The sequence below is a fragment of the Capricornis sumatraensis genome, chromosome 21 (genome assembly GCF_032405125.1).
Source record: "Capricornis sumatraensis isolate serow.1 chromosome 21, serow.2, whole genome shotgun sequence".
Taxonomy (NCBI): domain Eukaryota; kingdom Metazoa; phylum Chordata; class Mammalia; order Artiodactyla; family Bovidae; genus Capricornis; species Capricornis sumatraensis.
The window spans coordinates 35,681,329-35,703,254 of record NC_091089.1 but is presented as its reverse complement, the minus strand read 5'-3'; the positions used below and the strand labels follow the sequence as shown (position 1 = coordinate 35,703,254).

Below are 21,926 nucleotides of genomic sequence, written 5' to 3'. Positions count from 1 at the left end.
TTCAGCCATGTCCGACCCTGTGACCCTATGGACTGTAGCCCACCAGGCTCCTGTCTGTGGGGAGTCTCCAAGTGAGAGTACTGGAGTGGGTTGCCATGCCCTCCTCCAGGGGATCTTCCCCACCTAGGGATCGAACCTGTGTCTCCTGTGGCTCCTGCACTATAGGCAGATTCTTTACCGCTGAGCCGCCAGGGAAGCCCTGGGTTAGTTACCTTGTGGTCCTTTCTTTAAGTATCAGTTAATTGATTCTCCAGATGACATCTTGGCTTTTGGTAAATGAAGTGTCAACAGTGCTGTAATCTGAGAGACGAAACTACAGAACCCACTAAGAACACCTTTGGCTCAGCACAAGAAGTGGTGGGGAAGAGATAAGTCAGCATATCAGCAGAGGGGCTGAGCAAGGGCAAGTCTACCTGACCCGCCTCAACTTACCTACGTCCCAGTCTAGCCTGCTCTCCTGACCTCAGTGCACTGACATCATTTACTTGATCAGGAGGTGGCAGAGTATGTACTTGACCTCAGACACCAAACATACTGAATGGTGATGTCAGCCTGATTTCACAGGCTTTCAGGTGAGCCCAAAGCAAAGAACAGGAGAAAGCTTGATCAAGGATGAACTTTCATCCAGAGGCAAAAAGGCTTCAGAGACCCGGATCTGACTGGTTATCTTAGGCAGGTGCTACTGCAGGACTGCAAGCCCACCCTGCCCACCGCCCCTCACGCATGCGCACGCGCAAACATTACCTGCCTCGGCTGGTTGACCTTTGCGCCTGAAGACAGCAATAATCGAATCACATCCAAGTAACCCCCTTGGGCTGCTAGGAAGAGTGCAGTGGCTCCATCCTGAAAGTTAGCAAATGTAAAGTGTTAAGAAATTATTTATTTTAAAAGAAATTCGATCTTATAATACTGATACCTATGTTTAATACAAGTTTCCACTTCCACCCCTCCCTTTTCCCTTTTTAATATGCATGGTATTTTATTCTTTGAAGACTAGTTCTAAAACGTCACACCAAGTCAGGTGGAAAGGTAAAGTTTAAAACAGACAGCTGTATAAGGATGAGTTACAACATATGCAATGACTGTTCACGCTATAAAATCTTGGTCATAGAGCTTATGATATATCTAGTTCCATAACCCTGGTTTTCCAAAGAGTCATCATTTTTCCTCTGTCCACACAGCTTTCTCATTAGCTGTCTTCTGCTTTTGTTGCGTGATCTCAGAGTCCACTCTCTTTTATTTAGGATAAAAAAAAAATACACACTTAATAGAATTTTCCATTGCAATCCTTTTGTCACTAAGAGCTAAGTTGTTCATTTACAAAACAAAAACAAAGGGTTTCCCTGGTGGCTCAGTGGTAAAGAATTCGCCTGCCAACCCAGGAGACACAGGTTTGATTCCTGATTTGGGAAGATCCCACATACCTTGGGGCAGCTACGCCCGTGCACCACAACTATTGAGCCTGTGCTCTAGAAAGCACATCAGAACATTAAAAACACTTTTAAGAACATTAAAACTCTAAAAACACCACACACACACACACAAACACATGTTAACTAAAAACAAAAAAAACAACCAAATCCCCCAAATCTATTTTGCATGCTTTTACGAATTGGGTATGAACAGTATCCTTTTAATTTTTGTTTGTTGCTGTTCAGTCACTCAGGTGTGTCCGATTCTTTGGGACACCATGGACTGTACCCGACCCAGGCTCCTCTGTCCATGGGATTATCATGGCAAGAACACTGAAGTGGGTTGCCATTTCCTTCTCCGGGGGATTTTCCAGACCCAGGGATCAAACGTCTTCTGCATTGGCAAGCTGATTCTTTACCACTGCGCCACCAGGGAAGCCCCAGCCTTTTAATTAGATATTCCCTACTGCTTTCTCTTTTGTATTGCCTTATCTGTTCTCCAGACTTTCAGTTTCTCTATGCTTTAAAACACAAGATGCTTTCAGAACACGCACCCTCGTAAGAACGTCCATGAACTTTCTCCCTGCCAGGTTGGCAGACTCCAACAATACCTATACACACAACTAAGCAGTCCTGCACGAAAACCCAAAGTAACTGCTTGTTACCAACTTCTTCAGTTCTCTTTTTAACTGGGTGTCTACATCTCTTGGGTGTTTTTTTCTTGAAGATGCACCATTGGTTAATTTCAGCAACTACATTGGTCCATCCAGAGTATGCCTCCTGCCAGGTGCCCTCTCCACACAGACAGCACCCACAGGACAGGGCGAGCCTCGTTACTTTCAGATGCACAGTGGAAAACTAGTTCTCCCAGCTAATCACCACCCCTCCCGTCAGAACACTAACCACACGCTCAAAGCAGCTTCCTTGCAAGTCCAACCAGGTAGAGGGTGCTGGCTTTCCACTGGCTGTCAGCAGTCAGACCACCCACCCCCCGCCCCCCAATCATTAGGAAATTAATCAGCCTGGACAGATTTTAAAGCAGATGTTTGATACGGGGATACAATTTTCAGCTGTTCCTTACTGTGTTGCCACAGAAAGGCTTCCGTGACATAGAAGTGCTAACTCTTACAAATTTTCCAAAATGGATCTTCCCTGCATTCATTGGATTTTTTTTTTTTTTTACCGTGCATTACACAGTTCTGTTCCTAGAAGCTTTCAGGAATCATTGATGCCACCTCCCTGGCCCCGTATTTCAACTGTTGTTAATGGAAACATTTATTTTGGACTGTTCAGGTAAGTGTAAAAGTCTAAACATAAAATGGAAGTTCTGGAGCATGGAATTTTTAGGTTACCCTATCACAGAAGAGTTTAGAAACTCTACATTTCTAAATTAAGTGCCGCCTCAATGAGCGTTATGGAAGAATGTTATCCAATAGTTAAATTCTATGCTGTGCTATGTACTAGGTCGCTTCAGTCATGTCTGACTCTTTGCGACCCTATGAACTGTAGCCTGCCAAGCTCCTCTGTCCGTGGGATTCTCCAGCCAAGAATACTGGAGTGGGCTGCCATGCCTTCCTCCAGAGAATCTTCTCAACCCAGGAATCAAACCCGCATCGACTTCATCTCCTACACTGCAGGTGAATTCTTTATCAGTGAGCCACTGGGAAAGCCTGGGTGGACCCAGAAAGTGAAATTTTTCAATGCTTCCTGGGTGGTTCTCCTGTACAGCCAGAGTTGAGAATCACTCTTTCAGACCACGGTCAAGTAGCTCAGTCATGGTACCAGGAATGCTATCGGCTCCAAGAGTGGGAGCAGGTTTTGAAGTGCCAAGGCTAAGGCTAGTTCCACTACACTTCAAAGAGGCCTGTGATCTGTCAGAGGTTCCGTGTAGACTCTGGAAAGGGTGTTCAAATGGAAAAGTTCACACCCCACATCTCATTACAGGTCTACGAAAGTCTAGTACTCCTAGGCACAGGGTTCATGTCTGGTGGTATCATAGCCTCAAAAACAGCTCCTAGAGAAATGGAAGCAGGGATTCTTGCAGTCCTCACCATGAGACTGCCCAGTCACTTCATCTCTCCAAAACCAGAATAACATTTGCCATAAATTCTACAGAATTACAGTGACCATTAAGAGTACTTGGGTAATGTGCTAATTGCCAATTAGCTGCAAACAGACCCACACTGGCAATAAGTGCAAACAGACCCACGCTGGCAGTGGATGCCTTTCAAGGTCAATGGCATGCACGTATTTCAGAGATCTTCCTCCATCCAGCCTCACTTCTCTTCCAAACAACTTGATTTTTCCTTTTTTTGTGTGTTCTTCCTCCCAAATAACTCTACAATAGGAGAGTTTCTTTTGGTTTTCAGCAAGTCCATATGCTGGGCTTGTTATAAATAAAATATGTATCACATGATTTTTGAAGATCTTAATTGTGTAGGTATGTGAAATACTTCATATGTACGAGAGAGCAAAGATAAATAAAGATGATGTGATTTCTACACAGAAAAGGCTCACCCAGTTAACTCTCTTATTTCCTTGACGGCTCAGATGCCACCTCCAGCATCAGAATTTAGACTGTGATGCTATATGTGCTGAGGCAATGAGCAAGTGTCCCCCGGAAGCCCCCTTGAAACACACTCACATAGAGCTGGTCGTGGATGTTGGCTCCATGCTTCAGCAAGGTCTCCACCACCTGCATGTGCCCATACTGACTGGCGGCCAGGAGGGCAGTGCCTCCATCCTGTGGTCACACAAAGAATGAACGCATTAGAAACAGGGCAGGCACAAACCTTACCAGGCATATGCTCTTTGCGTGGTGAGAATTTTGGAAAAGCATTTCCCATATATAATAACAAACTGACTTTTCGTCTTCGATCTCTTTTACTTTTTTCTTTATAATCGTGACAGAGTTTATCTTTTGTTTTGTTTTGACTGCTCTGGGTCTTAGTTATGGCATGCAATATCTTTTTAGTGTGGCACTAGAACTCTTCGGAGAAGGCAATGGCACCCCACTCCAGTACTCTTGCCTGGAAACGCCCATGGATGGAGGAGCCTGGTGGGCTGCAGTCCATGGAGTCGTGAAGAGTCGGACACGACTGAGCGACTTCACTTTTTCTTTTCACTTTCGTGCACTGGAGAAGGAAATGGCAACCCACTCCAGAGTTCTTGCCTGGAGAATCCCAGGGACAGGGAAGCCTGGTGGGCTGCCATCTATGGGGTCGCACAGAGTCAGACATGACTGAAGCAACTTAGCAGCAGCAGCAGCAGCAGCAGCAGAACTCTTTTAGTTCCAGCATGTGGGATCTAGTTCCTTGACCAGGAATTGAACCTGGATTCCCTGCATTGGGAGTGTGGAGTCTTAGCCACTGGTCCACCAGGGAAATCCCTAGAGTTTGTCTTAAGGACATCACTATGGTGTATACTCGGGTGACTTGCTCGAGACACATTAAAGATATTTGACTAAGTTATTATAATTAATTTAGAAATTTCTCATGTCAAATGCAGAATTATCTCTTTGTCTCTCAGTAAAGGAAAAAAAGAACGGAAAGACTGTACCAACAAGTTGTGTCTTGGAATTACCAGAATGGTAACTAGCTTCCTCCTGTGGGTCTGCCCAGTTATAGGCCTCTGAGAATAAGGTGTATTTAGGGAGTCGCTCTCTGGGCCCCTGCCTTCTTGGACGAGATATACATGCGCTTAGAGCAGGGATAACTACAGCATATTCCATATGCTTCACATGCTCCTACTTTGCATTTTCCTTTGAACATGTGCCAATCTGCCCAAACCTCTTAAAACGCAGATGCTAGGACTCAACAGAGCACTGCAAAGTAGACGAGGTCTGACGGGACATTCCTTGGTTCCATCAACTCTTGCTTTTATCTCTGCGTCTAAATTAGAATTTGCTTTGACGCCAACCACATCACACTACTGACTCAAGAGTCTGTGGTCAGCTGAAGCCCTTAATGGTTTTTCTCAGGTGCTGGGCTGAGGTTTTTTCTTTCTCCATCTAGGATTGCTATGTTGTTTGTTTGGCTCTATGAATGGGTATTTGGACATTTGAGCTAATTATAAATAATGCAAGAATGTGGAATCTGGTTTTGAAATACAAATCATAAATGTAAGACATTGCAGGTCCTAAACTTGGGCACAGAGTGTTTATTCAAAATGCCTACCCTTGGAGCCACACCCTCAGATTCAGTAGATCTGGAGTGAGGCCCAGATACAGGCTTTTGACCAGTCATGAGAGGTGACTGTGAGGTGCAGGTGCCAGGGGGCAGGGCTCCCTTGGAGAAACACTGCTATAGCTGCAAGATGCTGGAGGATGCACGCGGCTGAGTAAGGCTTCAGTGAGTGGTGGGAAAGAGGGGCATTTTGAAGGGTAGGGAATGAAGGAGAGAGATTAGAAGGCTGAGGTCAGTGGAGATGGTCGGGGCGTGGGGTGGCTAGGCATCAAGAAATTGGTTAATTTCCACCCATGGGGTTGCAGGAGTCAGACTCAACTGAAACAACTTAGCACGCACACAAGTTTAATTACAATGAGAACAGTTGTTGACACAAAGTCAATTTTGGATGACAGGACTGTATTAAAACCCAAAGCTTCCCAACACTGTCTTCTTCCCAGAGAAAGCTCTTGGCCACCTGCAGCTGTCCTAATGGAAATAACATGGAGTTGCTCGTGCCGGGCCTGTGTTCCATGGGTTTCCAAGGTAGCACAGTCTGGCTCATGTACAAAGGCCAGCCCTAACTTGTTACCCAGGAAGAATGAAGCATCTGGTCACACACAACCATTTGACTTAGTTCAGAGTTGAGCCTGAGATCTGTAGAACTTCCACATTTTATTTTTAGTTGTGTCACTTTTATAATTAAAAATTAAATGATAATTAACATAAAAACTATGAACACATGTGTTTTGGATTACTGTGCATTATACTCAGCATGACTAGGGGCATGTACACAATTTGACTGCAAGTTTTAGAAAAGACAGAAACCCTTTCTGAAATTCAGATCTACTTCATAGTGTTTAAACAGGAAAAAAACCCCATTGGAAACTCCCTTGATATCAACATATCACATACAATGAATTAAGAAAACCTAAAAGTTTCCAACTAGGGCAAATTTTCAAGAATCTTTTATGACTGGGCTAGACAGAAGTTTTCAATTATAAAAATGTGACAGTTCAAATTCTTCTGCTACAAAATATTATCATGAAAAACCATATTGTGAAGACAAACTGATCTTTCTGCAGCCTCAGTTTTCTTATTCACATGTCAAATGTGAAGAATTAATGACTTCTTTGAGGAAGAATCATAATTCCTCACCCAACCATATGAACTGGAATCATATTTTATATATCTCAGTGGCGACATCTCAGAAAGTAAACTGCCTGTCAAAGCCTCCTTAGAAATCTCTCAAGATTCATTAGGATTGGCTTAATATTTCCAATAATTCCTATCACAGCCCTGGGATTAACCCTGGAGCAGAAAAAAGCAAAAGAGAACAGGAAAAGTCATAAAGCACCCACTACTGTATCCATTGTGATAACAAAATTTAGTGTCCCAGAGTAGAAAGTTACCAATACAAGAAAGAAGGTAAGCCGCCCCCCTGCTGCCAAATTCTCTAATTGTTAGCCTAGGGTAAAAGTGTCATGTTTGGAATTGAATTCCTAAGACTACCCCTGAATCATTACAACTTAACCCTGTGAAACCCAACTTCTTAGGCTTGTGAATATTGTAAATAGCATAGCAAACATTCATACTATAAATGAAGAGAAATGAATACTTGTAACTGCTGAAATTCTTCAATAGGGTATAAAATCAAGAAAATTCTCTTACTTTGGTCCTAAATTCAGTGGATGCTCCAAATTCAAAGAGAAATCTCACGACGTCATTATGTCCTTGTTGGGCAGCAAAGAAAAGGGCGGTTGTACCTGACTGAGAGAGAGAGAGGGGCTGGTTTTAAAAGATATTTGGTTACATTTCATTTGATTGACATGATTGCAACAAAACAAAACAAAATCCTTACATATAAAACTCTAGCCTGAAAGGACTACCTTTGAACAGACTATTCCTTGCTCAGGTTAAGTGACCAGTGTGGAGAATGCTGGGTTCCAGAAACCTTAAGATGTAACAAGGTCTGGATGAGAAAACTGGGCTAGAATGGGAAAACTCTTTTTTTTTTTTTTTTTCACCTGTACTGCATAGCATGCAGGATCTTAGTTCCCTGACCAGGGATTGAACTCATGCCCCTTGCAGTAGAAGCGTGGAGTCCTAACCACTGGATCACCAGAGAATTTCCTCCTCCTTTTTTATTTAAATAATTTTATTTATTTTTGGCTGTGCTGGGGTTTCCTTGCTGTGCAGGCTTTTCTCTATTTTCAGCGAGCAGGGGTCACTCACTAGTTGCAATGCATGGGCTTCTCATTGCAGTGGCCTCTCTAGTACAGCATGGGCTCTAGGCATGTGGGGCACAGTAGCTGCAGCTCCTGGGTTCTAAAGCACAGGCTCAATAGTTGTGGGGCACAGGCTTAGTTGCTCCTAGGTATGTGAGATCTTCCCGGATCAGGGATTAAACCTGTATCTCCTGCATCAGCAAGCGGATTTTTTACCACTGAGCCACCAGGGAAGCCCCCTCATCCTATTAATAAACATGAATCTTAGAGACTGCCAAAGTGTGCAAACTCTACGTGTCTAGATAGACAAATAAAGAAAACAATGGCAGTACTTCTTTAGGAGACAAATATTCTGATACTGCAGAACGGATTACAAATGAACCAAAGAAGTCTGCTCTAAGTGTCAGTTCCACAGCACTGCCAGGCACGCTCTCTTCCAGGTTTCAAAACCTGCAGGGTAAGGTCAGGGCCTCTCTTTGGCTATGTTTCCAGACTGGCCTGGCTCAGGGAATTCTGGGGACCATTCTCTTTGAAAGAACTACAAGGCAGGACCTCCAATAAGAGTGACTCAAGGAGAACCAAGCAGTCTGTCTCATTCGGAGCTTGCCCATGGATGCCCACCTGAGGTCTGAGTCACTGTGGACTGAGGTCACGTTCACGCTAGGTGTGACCCTGGATGTGACTCCACAAAGGTGAACTCATCAGGCCCTGAACTGGTCTGGAAATACATGCAGTCTCCCCAGGCCTGAATGCCCAGCCTTCCACTGCTCTGCATCGGACCAAGACTGGATCCTCTGGCTGGTTGGGACTCCCTTGAATAAGTGTGCAAACAGGCTCCCATTTCAGTCTGATATTCACCATGTGGTATTTTGGAGGGAAAACCTATGTAATACATGGCTGATCAGAGAAGCCCTCTGCAGACACGGTTTGGTGAGGATGGCTGAGGTAGGTTAGCCACTAAGCCTCCCTAACAACAGGTGGGTGACCTGATCCTTCTAAAAATATAAAGATCTCTATGAAAATCCTATACATTCTATAACATCTCATCCCAAGGAAAGAAAGAACTGACTTAGGCTCCGGGTGAACCATATGAATTGTTTAAGGAGGTTTGGTCACGTCAGATGCAACAAGGGCCTGAGAAGTTTGGTTCAGTTAAAGTACAACCAATGGTCCCTTCCTGGGCCTTCTTTAGACACAACACAGTCTGCAACCTGGGCTTGATGTCACATAGGAAAAAAGCAACGATTAGAACCATCCTTCAGTATCAGTAAGTTCTGCATTCATGGATTCAGTGAACCACAGAAAAAAAATTGAAAAAGTTCTAACTTTTTTTCCCATGCACCAGCAACTGTTTACATAAGTGGGCTTCCCAGGTGGCTCAGTGGGTAATGAATCCATCTGCAATGCAGGAGAACAGAAGATGTGGGTTCAATCTCTGGGTCTGGAAGATCCCTTTGGAGGAGGGCATGGCAACCCACTCCAGTATTCTTACTTGGAGAATCCCAGGGACAGAGGAGCCTCATGGGCTACAGTCCATAGGGTTGCAAAGAGTTGGACATGATTGAAGCAACTGAGCATAGGTATTATAAGTAATCTAGAGATGTTAGAAGTATATGGGAAGATGTGTGTAGTTATATGCAAATATTATGCTATTTTATATAAAGGACTTGAGCATCAGTGGCTTCTGGTATCCACAGGATGGGGGGGTGTCATGGAACCAATCCCCCCAGATTTGTTGGGATGGCTGTACTCTAGTCCTTGTTGTTCAATAACTAAGTCATGTCCAACCCTTTTCAACCCCATGGACTGCAGCACACCAGGCTCCTCTGTCCTCCACTATGTCCCAGAGTTTGTTTGAATTCATGTCCATTGAGTCCTTCTTAGCAATTCACTACTGTGTAAACTTCACAGCTGTGTCACCAGCATTACTATTATTCACGTGCCAACCTGACCTACCTCTCTCTGGAGATTGATGTCCGCTCCCTGCAGGACAAGCTCCTTCACACAGTCTATGTGGCCAGCATAGGAGGCGACCATGAGGAGCGTGGTGCCATGCTGGGGGGAGGAGAGACACGTGAGCAGTTAGGCCACTGTGACGTCAGAGAGGCACCCGGAGAAGAGGCTGCCAAGGTCAGCTCCTCCCAGGACACGGCTGAGCTGAGCCCAACAGCTTCCACAGTAAAGAAAACTGCCTCATGAGTAATCTTATAATGCAGACGATGCAGGAGAAAGCAAAAGGACAAACTGCGGAGGCTGGAGTTTTCAATTTAAACATTCGCTTACTTCCATTACCGTCAGAAACAGTCCAAGTGAGCCAAGGCTACTGTATTTTGAGGAATCAGCAACGGAATGGCCTTATTTTATGACTCCTATGACATGATTCCTGAGCCAAAACACCATTATTAATGCAAAAAGGTGGGTTGAGTGACACTAGTCGGTTTTCTGAGTTTAGAATTCTTTGTCTTCAAACTGATTCAGGTAAAGATGCAATGAGAGACTACAGAAGTGAGAGTCAGGAGCCCTGGGGGCCACTAGCACACCGAGGGGCACACTGCTCACAATTTTCAGGGCTCATTTGCTTCATCTTTAAAATGAGGGATTGGATGAGATGATTCCCAAGGTCTTCGCTACCTTTAGGTTCAAGGACCTGGGGCTTCCCTGGTGGTCCAGTGGTAAAGAATCTGCCTGCCAAAGCAGGAGACACAGATTGGATCCCTGATCTTGGAGGATCCCACATGCCGCAGAGCAACTAAGCCCGTTTTCCACAGCTACTGAGACTGTGCTCTAGAGCCCCAGAGCTGCAAAACTGGGCCCACGTGCTACAGATACTGAAGCCCTCGTGTCCCAGAGCCTGTGGTCCGACAAGAGAAGCCACTACAATGAGAAGCCTGCACACAGTATCTAGAGAGTGACCCCTGCTCTCCGCAACTAGACAAAAGCCCTCACAGCAGTGAAGACCTAGCACAGCCAAAATGAATACATAAAATAAATAAATAATTTAAAAAATGATTCAAGGACTTGAATAATGAGAACCCACTGTTTAGCACAAGGAACTCTACTCAATGCTCTGCGGTGACCTAAAAGGGAAGGAAATCCAAAAAAAGAGGGGATACATGTATACGTATAGCTGATTCCTTGTGCTGTACAGCAGAAAAACAACATTGTAAACCAACTATATTCCAATTACAATTAATTAAAAAAAAGAAAAATTTTCTATCATGGGCACATTGTTCTCAAAATACAAATCAATCAAGAGCTAGAGGAAGTACAGAGCACTTAACTTGGACATTTCACAAAGAAAATTTTAAATGTCAGGCTTCATCTATATTAAAGTAAGGGAAGATGAATAAAACAAATTACCCCCAAATGCTTCCTTATGGATTGCATTTCACTTCTATAACATGGTCAACTGAGAAAAAGTCAGAGGTTGGGACAAAGGAGAAAGAGAATGAAGAAGTGGGATCTGTGGATGTAGGAAGGGACACAAAGCTGGAAGTCAGGGGTGTCTGGAAAGGGGTGACTTTAAGAAAAAGGAGTAACTGGTCATCAACATGGTCAGTGGGTGAGACCACAATGAACTCGGGTGTTCCCACTCCAGATCTATCCAGTATGGCACTGCTGCCCAGCAAGCCCCCAGTAAGACCAGACAACAAGTTCACAGATGCCCAAGACTCCGCATCAGTCTGGGTCCTGGCAAAGAACAGACGGTACATTCAAACTGGGATAACTGGAAGAAAGCATAATAAAGAGACTATTTATAAAGCTATGCTCTGGATGTAAGGAAACCACAAAGAACAGGACTGGGAGGGAAGGACAGTGGGGCTTTGATACCAGCCCAGGCCCCAAAGCACGAGAGGCAGGTGGTGGCTCCCTGGACAGATAGGGTGAGGGTGTTGCTGCCAGACACGACACGGGGGCTGGACTCCCCAACATCCTTGTGCTCCCAGCCTCTGATTCCCACCAACACTCCCATTGGCCAAACCCTACTGGCGGTGGGAGGAAAGTAAGTGCCTGAGGGCAAGCCAGAGAGCTTGACTCTGGGACACAGAGCAAGTGGGGAGGAAATTACACGTGGGTCCGGAGGTGCACCCTGAGCTGTCCTGTGCCAATGCTCCAGGGGGCACAGGGGAGCAAACTTTGATACCTCACTTGGGCTGGTGGCTGATATCACCTACCAAATTTGTGTAATAAAAGCTGGAAATGGCGCACCCTGTTTTCAGGAAAACAAGAAGCCTCCTGTGAAAACATTTCTATTTAATCCCTAAAATCAAAACCTCTCCTCTCTCTCCTCCTCTCAGGCCCCAGAGACGTGACGTCAAGTCCTGCTGAGAACAGAGATCACTGCCTCTGGCTGGGAAGGGAAGGACTCCGCAAGTGATGTTGCCAGCGGGTGGGAGGACCTGTTTTAGCTCCCCGCCATCGCTGATGAGTGAATTGATGTTTGCAAAGGTAGAGGGAAATGAGGTTGGGTGGGGGGCTTTTATCTCTCAGCAGAAAAAATCCAACTCCTCCATCCATGGCAGCCTCCTTCTACTCTGAATCACCCCCTACCCCTTTTCTTCTTGGACTGGGCCAATTCTGATTTCCCAGTGACCTATCTCTTCCCCTGCTGTGACCGCTCCTGTCTGATGCAGATAACGGTTTCCTTGATATGTTTCCCCAAGGTACTATGCATAAGTCTGAGCACACTCCAGGAGAGATAGCGAAGGACAGGGAAGCCTGGCGGGCTGCAGTCCATGGGGTCGCAAAGAGTTGGACATGACTGAGCGACTGAACAATAACAGTGATGCTTTGGACTTGTTGAAAAGGATGAGGCAAGCAAACACATGGTAAAGGGGACAAGCACATGAAAAAGGGGACCAGCGCTGTGAAGGGCAGGGTATTCAGCAGGCGCTCTCATGCCAGCGGGGGACAGCCAGCTCCTAGCATGCGGGTACCGAATGGACCGGTCCATACACTGTCCCTACAGTCCACGTCCACACGGCCGCTGTTCAGTAGCAGGCGGAGCAGAGTCAGGTTGCCCCTCCTCGCTGCCCAGAATGCCGCATTGGCAAGGGGGGTTTCCTTCTGCAGAAGCAAAATGAAACAGAATCTTTAAAATTGACCTTCATTAATGTGACCACTGCTATGTAAACACGTGCTGCCATTCAAAATGGAGGGTTTCCAGATGTGTCTGCTCATTGGAAAGAGTGCTCCTCCCGCAGCGGGTCAACATTGTGTACTTGGCTGTGGGATGCGGGTAACCCGAGCCCTGGGGCTGTGGCAGAGAGCAGGGTTGTTGATTACGCACCACTATTAATATACTCCATTTCCCACCAATGTCTCACTTTCCTGCCTCTGTGTCTTTGTTTACAGTTTCCTTTTTGCTTGAAAGAATTTTCCCCCATCCTTCAAGGCCAAGGTTCTGCTTAACTGCTATTTCTTCCCTGCCACGTTCCCAAATGTCTCTTATCTCTAAGCGGAGGGAAATCTCTCCCAATTCTGAGTTTACCAGCATCTTTTCTTTGGCTCAGATGGTAAATAATCCTCCTGCAATGGGGGAGACCTGGGTTCAATCCCTGGGTCAGGAAGATCCTCTGGAGAAGGAAATGGCTATCCACTCCAGTATTCTTGCCTGGAGAATCCCAAGGACAGAGAAGCCTGGCGGGCTACAGTCCATGGTGTTGCAAAGAGATGGATATGACTGAGTGAGAGACAAACTAACTTTCTGTGTAGTCAATGCTTTCTACTCACTTCCAGCCGCCTGGGTAAATGCCTCATTCTCCCTCTACCAAAAGTTCTTTGATTCAGCTGGAACTTGCCAGGGGTTTCTGTTGAGAACAAAGAACTCTGGGCAGGAAATGTTGCTATGCGACCTCAGGTGGGTCTTTCACTCCAATGTGAGGTCGTTTTAAAGTTGCTAAGTTAACCCTGAAACCATGACTATGGAAGGAACAGAGGTGGAAAACTGTTATCCAGAATCAGAGTGGCAGAGCTGACTGAAGCACCACCTCCTTCTCTAAAATGCATTGATTTGGATTTGCAGAGAAAAGTCCCTGGTGAGGGCGGAAGGACAGGCAGAACCAGACAGCTCTGGGTTTCAGGTCTGGCTTTAGGCAATGGACTGGCCCCATAAGTCCTGGTTTCCTCTTGGTTAGATGGAGATCACATGACATGCCCTGAAGTTTATGGTAAAAATTAAATGATGTAGGTTAAGGGAGGCTCAAGATGGAGGGGATATATTAATATGTATACTTACAGCTGATTCATGCTATTGTACAGCAGAAACTAACATATAACTGTAAAGCAATTATACTGCAACTAAAAAATAGAAGTAAATTTAAAAAAATGATGTAGGTTAATTGGCTAATACTGTATCTGGCATGTTATATGCACTTATAAACGCTAGTTTCCTTCCTTCTATCCACTTTCTTTACAAAGTTAGAACCAACAGGCAAAATTAAAATCAGAGTATTGCTACTAATGACGAATTCACAGGAAACTTTTTAGTATTCAAATTAACAAAAATACTTTTTTTTGGTGGGCTTAAAGCACTCATCTCAGGGCTTCCCTGGTGGCTCAGATGGTAAAGAATCCTCCTGCAACACGGGGAGACTTGGGTTTGACCCCTGGGTCAGGAAGATTACCTGGAGAAGGGAAAGGCTACCCACTCCAGTATTCTTGCCTGGAGAATTCCATGGACAGAGGAGCCTGGGGGGCTACAGCCCATGGGGTCGCAAAGAGTCGGACATGACTGAGCGACCAACACCTTCTTTCTTCAAAGCACTCCTCTGACCCAGAGAGTCTTATATGCAATAGTCTTCTAAGAATATTGATACGTTTTTACATACAGACCCAGTGAAAAGTGAAAGTTGCTCAGTCGTGTCTGACTCTTTGCGACCTCATGAACTATACAGTCCACAGAATTCTCCAGGCCAGAATACTGCAGTGGGTAGCCTTTCTCTTCTCCAGAGGATCTTCCCAACCCAGGGATTGAACCCAGGTCTCCCACATTGCGGGCAGATTCTTTACCAGCTGAGCCACAAGGGAAGCCCAGGAATACTAGATTCCCTTCTCCAGCTGATGTTCCCGACCCAGGAATTGAACCGGGGTGTCCTGCATTGCCGGCGGATTCTTTACCAACTGAACTACGAGGGAAACCCTAACAGTGCCTAACTCACCATCAATAAGTTAAAAAGCAGACACCAACAGTTTTGGCTGCTCCGAGGAGCCCACACAGTGAAAGTCAGGGGTGGCAGAGGGGTGGCAGCATCTGGGGTGGGAGGATTTCACTTGAGAAGCCCTTCAGCACGTACCCAAGTTAGTGTTCTTGTGCATTCTTGGATGAGAGTGTGGCGAAGCAGGGAGTGATAAGCAGATTACAAACATACTTGCAATGCTTTCCTGGCTCTGTTAGGAGGGGAAAAAATTCACCTTAAATTGCAGGTGAACCATTTGCTTCCCCTGAAGGTGTAAACTGTACTGTCTCAGTTTTCACACCCAGTGTCTGTGGCTTTTACCCCAGGCTGGGCCTGATGTTACAGCTGTGACTGCGAGAAGCCATAGCAGGCTGGTTTGACTTGTATATAAATCATGAAACAATGCCCCTTTAATAAGAAACACTGCACGAGGCCAGGATGAAGTATGGGAGGGTGAATCAGGAAGAGAATTTAATATGCACCATGGAAACAGCTCTGCTGGCTTTTCCGGAAATGAGAACTTGAGAGAAGTAAACTGTAAATCATTTTCGGTGATTCTGTTTCAGTTTAACCCCAAATGCCTTTCAAAAACCATCTGTAAACCACAAGCTTCTATTGTCATAACAAGCTCTCCAGCCAGGAGCCTCTCCTGCCTTTAGAATAGCCTCAGGGATTCCTCTCCTGCACAGGCTAGACATCCCCGTTTTGTAGAAGGTTCCAGAAACTGAGCTTTGGGAAAGGGTGTAAATCTTTCATTTTCCCCCCAGGGCTTGATTTACTGGCAGGTGGAGGCATGAGAAAGTTGTTGATTTGGGGTAAGAGAGAGCCGAGTTCAAGTCCTGACCCCGCTGCATCCCTGTTCTGTGACTGGGGAGGTTATTTAAGTCCTCTGTGTCCCAGGAAAGTATCTGCTAGTATAGGCAATATCCTTGGGGGATTGGTTCCAGGACTGCCTGCAGATACCAAAATCTGTGGATGTTCAAGTCTCTTATATAAATCGGCACAGTATTTGCATATAACCTACACATATCTTCTCATATACTTTAAATCATCTGTGGGTTACTTACGATACCCTACACGATGTAAGTGCTATGTAAATAGTTGCTAGTGCAGGGCAAATTCAAGCTCTCTTGCTTGGAACTTTCTGAAATTTTCTGAATATTTTTGGTCTGTGGTTGAATCCACAGATGCAGAATCTGCAGACACAGGGTCAACTGTGCCTCTGTCATGGGTTGTTAGAGGATAAATGAGGTAATATGTGCAAATGGACTTCAATAGTAAACACTCAAGAAATGTAAGCTCTAAAAGCAGAGTCCTCCTGTGCTTAGTTGCTCAGGCGTGTCCAACTCTTCGTGACGTTATGGACTGTAGCCCACCAGGCTTCTCTGTCCATGGGAGTCTCCAGGCAAGACTGGAGTGGGTTGCCATGCCCTCCTCCGGGGATCTTTCACACCCAGGGATTGAACCTGTGTCTCATGTTTCCTGCACTGGCAGGTGAGTTCTTTACCACTAGCGCCACCTGGGAAGCCCAAGCTATTTCTTACCAAGTGCTTATTCCATACCACTGGCACACCCTCTGCAACACAGCTCAGTGAAGTGGGAACATTACTACCCCACTGCTCAGATGACATAAGTGAGAACAACAAGGCAGGCTGCAGCCCCAGGCAGTCTGGAGCTTGAGGCTAGGCTTTCAGCCATCCCACTGCCTGCCTCCTGCAGAAGTCTCCTCTTGAGACAGCAAGAAACAGGCAGTGGCCTCCCCAGTGACCCCCTTCCTAACCTCATGCCAAGCTCCTCTAATGCCAACAGAGAAAGTCCCCTGGCCTTCTTTCTCTTTACAGACCACATTGCTTGGTAAACTTCCAAACTTCCTCTGGGCACAATATGCACATAATCTTAACAAGCGGTTTATAAGGGCAGCCCTTAAGCCTTGAAAGGAGCCGATGCATGTGAAAATGCCTCACACAAATCCTAAGGCACTTCACCAACCCTGTGATGATTATTTAACCTCTTTCTTGGTTTTCCGCGTCTCTGGCGTCAGGTTATCGGCGTGATATGACGAGTTACAGCAGCGACAAGCTATGCTGGGTAGTGCTCTGTGTCAGGCAGCGTGCTGAGCACTCTCGTTGCTCTCAACACTTTTAATTCCCAGAACAATCTCACAAGGTAGATGCTACTGTTCCCAATTTTAGGATGAGGAAACTGAGGCACAGAAATGACTTACTCAAGGTCATCCAGCTAGAAAGTAACAGAGCTAGGATTCAAAGCTAAGTTTGTTTGGGTCCAGAGTCTGAGATCCTATACCTTATACCTTGTGAGAAAACCAGGGCACAGCCTTCCACATACGCCATCTTCTCTTCTCCTCCCCCAGCCCCCCTTTACTGCTAGAAGTTTGGCTCACACACTGCTCATTAGCACACTACCAGAAATTAAATACCGGAAGGAAGGGGAGAGAAACACAGAAGGGAAGTTGTTACTTGTACAGAAATGGAATTTTGATTAAAAGCTAAGAGGGGGTAGAGATCTCAATTATTGGCTTAAGAAACAGTTGAGAATCATGTGGACTTTAAGTGTGTATAATTAATTTAATCAAGAGAACACTGGCTTTGTTCAATGATGAATTTCTCTGGTGTTAGAAGCCACATTAAATGAGGAGAAAAGAAGGGTGGAGAGACCACTGTGCAGAAGGAGGTTTTTGAGATCTTACCATTCCACTTTGTGCTAAATGGCTGAAATTTACAGAGTCACTTTAAAAACATTAACTGACCGTTAAACCTGTGTTGCAAGTATCATTACACTTCTGTAAATGATAGGAAACCACAGAGAAAAAGTAGATAATTTAGGGGACTTCCACAGGTGGGCCAGTGGTTAAAAATCCACCTTGCAATGCAGGGGAAGTTGGTCCAATCTCCGGTCGGGGAACTAAGATCCCACATGCCAAGGAGCAACTAAGCCTGTACACTGCAACTACTGAGCCCACGTGCCACGATTAGAGAGTCCACGCGCCACAAGAGAGATCCCTTATGACGCAACCAAGACCCGAGGCAGCCAAATAAATGAGATATTAAAAAATAATTTAAAAACACTGTGGTTTTTCCAAAAAGCTAAACATCTGACACACACAAAAAAGTAAGTGATTTATCTACTCAGGGATTCTGCCATAGAGGTAGCCCTGTATAACACAGGTGTCTCCAAACTCAGAACTCAAGACCATGTTTAAAGTCTGTTTAACATATGTATGTTCAGCAGAGGCTAATTGATAGAGGTAGAAAGTAGTTCAGCAGTTGAAAGTAGTTCAGCAGTTTTCTGAAACGACGCTATTTAGAAGAATACAGTGACTGCTAACAGGTACACAGTTTCTTTTGGGGTTGATTAAAATATTCTAAAATAGATGGTACTCATGGTTGCACAACTCTGAATATGCTAGAAAAAAAAAGCCACCGGAATGGACAGTTTAACTGGGTGAGTTATATGGTATGTGATCTATATTTCAATAAAGCTGTCAATAAAAATACATGGCTTTGTTGATTTATTTTCCTGTGGCTCATCCAAGTAATTTCAGATGATTGATGAACTGGAGTTGATTCTGAGATAACTTACATACTTTCAGAACAAGGAAGGGTCGAAAGTGTAAGTTCCTGTATGTCTGGCCAAGGCATGAGAAATTTCCACCACCAATATGGAAACGCATTCGGGGCTTCCCTGGTGACTCAGTGGTAAAGAACCCGCCTGCCAATGCAGGAGACATAAGAGATGCCGGTTCGATCCCTGGGTCAGGAAGATCCCCTGGAGGAGGAAAAGACAACCCACTCCAGTATTTCTGCCTGGGAAATTCCATGGATGGAGGAACCTGGCAAGCTACAGTCCATGGGGTCGCAGAGCTGAACACAACTCAGCAACTAAATAACAACAAATCCTCTCGGGTAAGACATGATCAAGAAAGACCCAGGTATTATTCTTTATTTAGTGATCTATCCTCTGAAATAGTGACTCCCCCTCACTGGGTTAGGGTCTAACTTACAAATTGTGCTGGACTTCTGGCAACCTCAGCCCAGAAGAATAAATCCTGAGTAGTTGAAATAGCTGTTATAAAGACAAAAGAAAAGCTATGACCAACCTAGATAGCATATGAATAAGCAGAGACATTACTTTGCCACCAAAGGTCCATCTAATCAAAGCTATGGTTTTTATAGTAGTTATGTATGGATGTGAGAGTTAGACTATAAGGAAAGCTGAGCACCAAAGAATTGATGCTTTTGAACTGTAGTGTTGAAGACTCTTGAGAGGCCCTTCGACTGCAAGGAGATCCAACCAGTGAATCCTAAAGGAAATCAGTCCTGAATATTCTTTGGAAGGACTGATGCTGAAGCTGAAACTCCAATGCGTTGGCCACCTGATGGGAAGAACTGACTCACTGGAAAAGACTTTGATGCTGGGAAAGACTGAAAGCAGGAGAAGAGGACGACAGAGGATGAAATGGTTGGATGGCATCACTGACTCGATGGACGTGAGTTTGAGCAAGCTCCAGGAGTTGGTGATAGACAGGGAAGCCTGGCATGCTGCAGTCCATGGGGTCACAAAGTGTCGGACATGATTGAGCAACTGAACTGAATTGAACTGAGAGACAAAAGTCAATGTACTGAATTCCATGAGCTTTCTTCCACAAAAAAAGACTCAGACCTGCAATCTGAGTTCTTTTTACTTTAAAAACAATTCCAGAAAACATGTATCTCTTTTCCCAACCAGAAAAAATTAGCAGTTGCCTTTTCTAATGAGTGAGATCTTCAGATGAGGTGGCCAAAGCTGATGAGAAGAGCTAACTCATTAGAAAAAACTCTGATGCTGGGAAAGATTGAAGGCAGGAAAAGGAGGCAACAGAAGATGAGATGGTTGTATGGCATCACCGACTCAATGGACATGAGTCTGAGCAAACTCTGGGAGACGGTGAAGGACAGGGAAACCTGGCATGCTGCAGTCAATGGGGTCGCAAAGAGTTGGACAGGACTGAGCAACTGAACAACAACAAAACGTTGATAGAAGAAATTTACTGAAGGCAAAGAACTACCAGTGAGAAGAGACTGTTGACAACATAATGGAGAAAGGATAAAACGAGTGTCCTGGTGGTTCAGAAGCAAATAGTCCTACAAGTGGTGACTCTGAGTCATCGAGAAGAAGCTAAATTGTGGTTTCTAAAGCTCTGTTTATCCACCCACAGACTCAGCCAACAGCTGAGTCTTTTCAATGCAGGCCTTGGAAACAAAAGGCCTAGAGCCTCCAAGTTTTCAGTCACCTACGAAAATGAAACAATGGCTCCAAAACAGAGTCAATGAAAACATCATTCAATATCTACAAAATGTTAACATGTCAATTGCTAGAACTGATATTCACAATATTGCTGACACAATATAATCTGCAGGTCTGATTTTCCCACTATACAAGAACTACTGAATTGCAGAAAAATCATGGGCAAATGTGGAGAAGGAAATGGCAACCTACTCCAGTATTCTTGCCTGGAGAATCTTGTGGACATAGGAGCCTGATTGGCTGCTGTCCATAGGGTCGCATAGACTCGGACATGACTGAGGCGACTTAGCATGCATGCATGCACTGGAGAAGGAAATGGCAACCCACTCCAGTATTCCTGCCTGGAGAATCCCAGGGACAGAGGAGCCTGCTCGGCTGCCGTCTATGGGGTCGCACAGAGTTGGACACGACTGATGCAACTGAGCAGCAGCAGCAGCATGGGCAAATGTAAATTAAAGGTTTCTGTTGTTAGTTATTCATTTACGTCTGACTCTTACGACCGCAGGGACTGTAGCCCGCCAGGCTCCTCTGTCCATGGGATTTCCCAGGCAAGAATACTGGAGTGGGTTGCCATTTCCTTCTTTAGGTTATCTTCCCAACCCAGGGATCGAACCTGTGTCTCCTACACTGGCAAGTGGATTCTTTACCACTGAGCCACCAGAGAAGTCTAATATAAAGATTATTCGTTGCTAAATAATTTTAAAAGCAGTATTGTAAAAACCCTTCCAAAAATGTACAATAAAAGTGGTTGTGGGATCTTAGTTCCCCAACCAGGGACTGAACCTGGATGGGCCCCAGGCAGTGAAAGTACTGAGTCCTAACCACAGGACTTACCAGAGAATTCCCAAAAGTTGCTATTTTTTTAAAAAGATTCTTTATTTATTTTTTTTTTTGATGTGGACCATTTTTGGGAAGTTTTTATTGAATTTGTTACAATACTGCTTCTGTCTTATGTCTTATATTTTTGGCCAAGAAGCAAGTGGAATCTTATAGCTCCTCAACCAGGGATCAAGTCCACACACCCTGCGCTGGAAGAGGAAGTCTTAACCACTAGAGCACCAGGGACGTCCTGTATTTTTATCGTGGGCTGTGGGCACCTTCTGGCACTAGTGGTAAAGCTGCCAGTGCAGGAGACGTAAGAGACACGGGTTTGATCCCTGAGTTGGGAAAAATCCCCTGGAGAAGGAAATGGCAATCCACTCCAGAATTCTTGCCTGGAAAATCCCATGAACAGAGGAGCCTGGTGGGCTACAGTCTATGGGGTCGTAAAAGAGTCACACGACTGAGCGACTAAACGACATATTAGCTGGGGCTGGTACACAGTCAGCCAGCCTGCGACTCTCCCCCACTGCCCCTCAAATCTCTCTGTGCCTTTTAGAACTCCTCTACTTTCTAAAATAATCAACCGCCTTCCTCCTTCAACTAGCACCAAGCTTCCTGTCTCCCTGGGTGGGGTGTGGGGGAGGGGAGTGTGGAGAGGGGGTGCTGAACCTGCTCCCAGAGCAACCCTAGGATGGGGAATGGGGTTGGACCCTCCTCACCTGGCTTCCAGACAGCCCTTCTCAGCAGGTGTACACATCTCTGCTGCTTCAAGACTCAGGCCATCCCACCTGCTCATCCTCTGCCTCACCTCAAGGTAGC

At 45.2% G+C, this 21,926-nt stretch overlaps 1 protein-coding gene across 1 annotated transcript in view; it reads right to left on the bottom strand.

The window, feature by feature from the left end:
- The window catches only part of ANKRD29 (ankyrin repeat domain 29), a 49,227-nt gene that overhangs the window by 23,943 nt on the left and 3,358 nt on the right, over nt 1–21,926 (bottom strand). Inside the window, exons 2-6 of the mRNA XM_068993657.1 lie at nt 12,760–12,870; nt 9,760–9,858; nt 7,247–7,345; nt 4,057–4,155; nt 745–843 (exon numbers count right to left, since the gene is read on the bottom strand). Of these exons, the coding sequence (XP_068849758.1) occupies nt 745–843; nt 4,057–4,155; nt 7,247–7,345; nt 9,760–9,858; nt 12,760–12,870 (507 nt within the window). The remainder of the gene's footprint in view (nt 1–744; nt 844–4,056; nt 4,156–7,246; nt 7,346–9,759; nt 9,859–12,759; nt 12,871–21,926) is intronic.